The 5,396-nt window shown below is 44.3% G+C and overlaps 1 protein-coding gene across 1 annotated transcript in view; it reads right to left on the bottom strand.

Annotated features, from left to right (window-relative positions):
• Positions 1–880: 880 nt before the first annotated feature.
• The window catches only part of tab1 (TGF-beta activated kinase 1/MAP3K7 binding protein 1), a 24,828-nt gene continuing 20,312 nt past the window's right edge, over positions 881–5,396 (bottom strand). Inside the window, exon 11 of the mRNA XM_080524422.1 lies at positions 881–1,224. Coding sequence (XP_080380548.1) covers positions 990–1,224 — 235 coding nt within the window. The 3' untranslated portion in view covers positions 881–989. The remainder of the gene's footprint in view (positions 1,225–5,396) is intronic.

The following is a 5,396-nucleotide window of genomic DNA, read 5'->3' as shown; positions in this document are numbered from 1 at the left end:
GACGAATTCACCTCAACCACCCCTTGTCCTCATTCCACACTTCCCCTCAGAGAGAGAGAGACAGAGAGAGTGAGAGGGAGAGAGAGAGAGAGAGACAGAGAGAGAGAGAGAGACAGAGAGAGAGAGACAGAGAGGGAGAGAGACAGAGAGAGAGAGAGATCAAAGAATGAATGAATGGTCTTTATTGTCATTGCTACAGTACAGGTACCAAACAACGCAATTTAGGAAGAGGTACAAGAGCAGCTGCAGTTTAGTCCTCTCATCACTCATCAACGTTGATCTTCTTTCACCCCCACATCACTCCTCCTCTCCTCCTTTCCCCATCCCTCCTTTATCGACTGAAAGCGAGCTGGGTGGGCACTTACACACTCCCAGCCAACGTACCAGACAAGACACACTACTGGCTCTCATTTTAGTCATTCATCCACCAGTACGGTTTACTCAGCAATAAGCCCAATCGTTCTTAATAACGTGAGGTTAATCTTGCGGATACAATTGTAAATAATTATTTTTGGCTGGGATATCCGAGAAGGCTGGGCCTACTGAGTCGTCAGTACGGCCAGCCTCTTTAGCGGATAATAAGTCATGTTTGCATCGTTGGTGGGCTTGTATCGTTCTACCAACCCCCCCCCCCCCCCCCGGTAACTCACTCACAATCCCTTCACTCTCAAAGTGAAGTGAAAAAACCCAGCCTCCCCAACCCTCCACTTGATCCCTTGTGTGATGTGATGCTGTTTTCTGCCCCCCTACAACACCACCACCCCCCCAGATCTGGATTCAAATACTACTTGATTTCTTGGAAATACTTTGAGCGTTTGATGAGGCCTGCTTGGAGCGTGGTCACGGTTTTCGGATCGTTTCCATCTGTTCCGTCGCGCCAGGTAGGCCTACGCTTCATCGAGCGCAAGACGGAAAGAAAACAACACCGTTTGGACCCAGGTCTGAACACCACGCACCGTCCCCCCCTGCCCCCCTGCCCCCCGTGCCTCTCACTGCGGCCCTAGGCTGCTGGCCTGCGTGCTCTGTGCATCGCCGTGGTCCGTGCCCCACAGCCGGTAGAAGTGGGTGAAGTCCACGTAGGGGGGCACCCTGCCGGTCTCGTCGGGCTGGGCCGCCTGGCTCCCCCTCTGCCTGAACAGGCTGCCTCCGTCCCCCGAGCTGGAGCTGGAGCTCTGGGTGGTCTGGGTGTTAGTGGAGGACTGGAGGGTGGCGGTGGGACTCTGGCTGCGGTCGGGGAGGGAGGAGGACAGGGAGGAGGAGGAGAGGAGAAGGAGGAGGTGGGGGGTGGAGAGGGAGAGGGGGACAGGGGGGGCGTGGACCGGGTCGGGGGAGGGGAGGGAGAGAGAGAGGGGGGAGAGGGGGAGAGAGGGGGGGGAGAGGGGGAGCTCAACGATGGGCTGGAGGAGGTCGACGGAGGTGCGGCGGAGGCGGGCGGCGCGCGGGGGGAGCGTGCTGAGGGGGGGAGGGAGGAGAGGAGAGGAGAAGAGAGGGTGGGAGGGAGGGAGGTGGGGACAGATGGATGGGGTTGGTAGAGAGAGAGAGACAGCGAGAGAGGGGGACGGCAGACAGGGGAAGCCCGGCGAGAGCAAAACAAAAAGGGGAGAGTGAAGGAAGAGGACGCGGGAAAGAGAAGGAAAGCAGGCCGAGACGCGGAGGAGAGGAAAGGTAGAACAAAGGAGGAATGAAGGAGAGAGCGGATCAGAGCGGCCGCCTGCGCTACACCTCGTCGGACGGCGGAGATCATGCAAACGGCTCGGAAATGAATGCTCTCTCACACACACACACACACACACACACACACACACACACACACACGGGCTGCGTTCAAAATGACCTCCTAGCATTTTAGGACATTTGAATATGTTTTCAGAGCTGAGGTGCTGCAGCTGAAGAGTATCAAATAGAGTGCAGAAAGGCAGCATCCGCACACAAAAATCTGTACAAAAAACGTTTATTGCGAGCTTTCCGTCTCCAGGCTCTCGGACAGGATCGTAAACAACAGCTGTATGACGAGTTTGTATGACCAGGGTGTATACAGGAATCTTGAGGTTAATTTCAATACCTTTCTAAGACTTTTTAAAGACCTTGTCAATATTTTTCCAGACCTCACCGCCACTTCGAGCTGTAACCGTTGACATCAGTGACACCTTTAACTTAACCGTTTTAGTTAGCATTAGACTAGACCACTATCATACAACAGAATTTCCGGTTCATCTTAGTTTTTTTAATAAAACTAATCTGCCGTACAAAGGCAAAAGGCAGTAACTTCAATTTTGGTCAAAAATTAGTTAAAATCATATTTGTGACATTAAAGACATTCTTTATCATGTGGCCAAATATCCTGTCTCTACTAGGGATGGACGGTTTCCAATTATTGAAACCGAAAAACCGTCAAAGACTAAAACCGCGGTTTTCCGGTTAACCGAAAAGGTAAAAAAAATAAAATAAATAAATAAATATAATAATTGAGCCCTACTGCTACAATACACTCATGTCGAACACCATTAAAACACCGTAAGCACAGTCGCAACACATTTAGGCTACTTAGTTTCACAAATATAAGTGGAAAGGCAGACTTTTGTAAGCTACACCATACATGAAAACACATGAACACTTAACACACCAGCTCCGCTGATCCAGGGTGCACGCCTGCACGGAAGATCATCTCTTGGAACAGCGTCTTCATTGAATGAACTGCTTTCTCAATATCTTGGTTCTTAGACAAAGTTTCAGCTGCTGCTCAATGTATTTAAATATTTGAATACTGCTCAATAATCACTGAAATATTAGACTTAGAATTATGCAGTGAACATACTTAAAGCTTTTCATAAAAACCACATGCCGCGAGACTGACTCGTCCTGAACTGTCGTAAGTCAATCAACAAAGAATGCCCCATCAAAATAAAAGTGCCCATGGTAGAGCTGTCAAAATAGAGCTTTCAAAATAAATGTACTAATACAGATAGAGATAAATACAGAACTACCTTTGCGTCACTAAGTGACCGCGTATCTTCTGAGAAGACATGCGTTCTGTCATCACTTTCAGTAGCGCCTTCACACACAGTGGCGCTGTGCACAAACACTCTTGATCCGTATAGCTCTTGTTTTATTATATTGTGGTTTAGTAAATACTGCACTTGGAGTTACATTCAATGCATGATTTGTGCTATAGAACATAAATAAAGTTTGATTGATTGATATCAAATCAAATCACATTTTATTTCTATAGCGCATTTCTCACAAAAGTGACCCAATGCGCTTTACAGAGAGCAGCGAAAATTATCTTATTAAATGTAAGCGAGTAATTGTAAAAAACCTTTCCTATCTAACCAATAACTGAAGGCAACCATCTTTCCCATAGAGTGATTCGTTACCCTTAAATATAATCCCAATTAGATATTAATCCTCAGTTATTCTTCACAACTGACCAAACCTCTCACTCATTGCGCGGCAGATTCAGACTGTATCATTGTTATTTTCACACACGACAAACATGTGACATGTTCCAGTTTTATTCTTTGAACAACATAGAATATACAATAGAATAGAAAACGTAAACAAAAACATCTATAAATATAAATACAAACGAGTGCAAATTGAGTGCAAGCAGGTAAAACAATTGTGCAAAGATATCACTGATCACATTCATTCTAATTCTAATTCACAACCTATGGCTAATAACTAAATAACAAAAACTGGCAGTAACAAAAAATGAGCATAAAAGCTATTAAAGGCTATTAAATAGTCCGTTAATCGAGGTTCTTCGCAAGAAACACGAGCATGTTCACCTTTTCAGGATTCAGCTGCGCTCGGAACGGACTTACAATTTTGCCTGCTGCGCTGAACACCCGCTCTGAAGGTGAACTTGTGACACACAGTGGCGCTGTGCACAAAGTACACTCTTGATCCGTATAGCTCTTGTTTTATTATATTGTGGTTTAGTAAATACTGCACTTGGAGTTACATTCAATGCATGATTTGTGCTATAGAACATAAATAAAGTTTGATTGATTGATTGATATCAAATCAAATCACATTTTATTTCTATAGCGCATTTCTCACAAAAGTGACCCAATGCGCTTTACAGAGAGCAGCGAAAATGATCTTATTAAATGTAAGCGAGTAATTGTAAAAAAACTTTCCTATCTACCAATAACTGAAGGCAACTATCTTTCCCATAGAGTGATTCGTTACCCTTAAATATAATCCCAATTAGATATTAATCCTCAGTTATTCTTCACAACTGACCAAACCTCTCACTCATTGTGCGGCAGATTCAGACTGTATCATTTTTATTTTCACACACGACAAACATGTGACATGTTCCAGTTTTATTCTTATTCTATTTTATTCTTCTAAAAATAAAAAATAAAAAAATAAAAAAAAATCCGGTTTCAGACGGTTTTGATAAAAAAACGTTTCTAATTTTAGAAACCCCGGTTTTCGGTTTAACCGAAAAACCGTCCATCCCTAGCTACTGTGTTGTATTTTCGAGAAAATAGGGGTCGTATTTACAGTAACTTCAAAAAAGCCTAGAGAAACAAAGGCAAACCACAGCAACTTGAGTTGCGGTATTTTGACTTTGTCTCGCTGCGCTGAACTGGAGTTACTGTAGCGCACTGCGGAGTTACTGTACTCTGCCTTTGGTTTGGAACACTTAAAAAGTGAGGTTATACTTAGCTGTAGCTAGCTAGTTAGCTTACAAGCAAGTGATTACGAACAACAATCTTGACAGCAGAACTGCTCCCAAACGCGATCAGAATGGTAAAACAATTAACAAAGGCAAATAATAGCCATATAGTTGGTCACCCAATGATCTGAAATCATGATGGCAAATCCTGACACTGTGACACTGACAGCCCAGCACGTCTCTCTGACAGACAAGCTAACGTAGCGTCCCACACTGACACACAGCGCTGCCTTCCCCCCTGGCAGACAGACACATCCACAGACCAAACGATAAGCACAAAGCACAGCCGTAATTAATAGACAAACGCAGCTACCTTTTTCTATAACCGAATCGCGGTAAATCCATTCCAATTATTTGGATAAGCAGACGCCCTTCGCACGCTCTTTTGCAAGTTAAATGAATAAAAAAATAAATCCAGATACAATTCCTGATTGGTATGCAAAACATATCAAATGTTTCGTTTTGCATAGCTGATATGCCAGATCGATGTCATGTGTCACCAATCAGTCAACGTGGATGAAAAATACTCCATCCATTCGTGTTACTGCATTCAGCTACTGAAGCTAATTTTTTTTGCAGCCAATTGGCTATTGCCAGAACTTCATCTGGGAGTAATGACTGTATTTTGAAGTTACAAACATAATGCTTGGAGTCATTTAAACATGTAATTGTATGAAGGCCCCATATGCCAAATTAGATTATTGTC

This window comes from Nansenia antarctica, assembly GCF_963989245.1.
Source record: "Nansenia antarctica genome assembly, chromosome: 2".
In the NCBI taxonomy this organism is placed as follows: Eukaryota; Metazoa; Chordata; class Actinopteri; order Argentiniformes; family Microstomatidae; genus Nansenia; species Nansenia antarctica.
The sequence above is the reverse complement of the archived record's forward strand: the minus strand, read 5'-3'. Positions and strand labels throughout refer to the sequence as shown.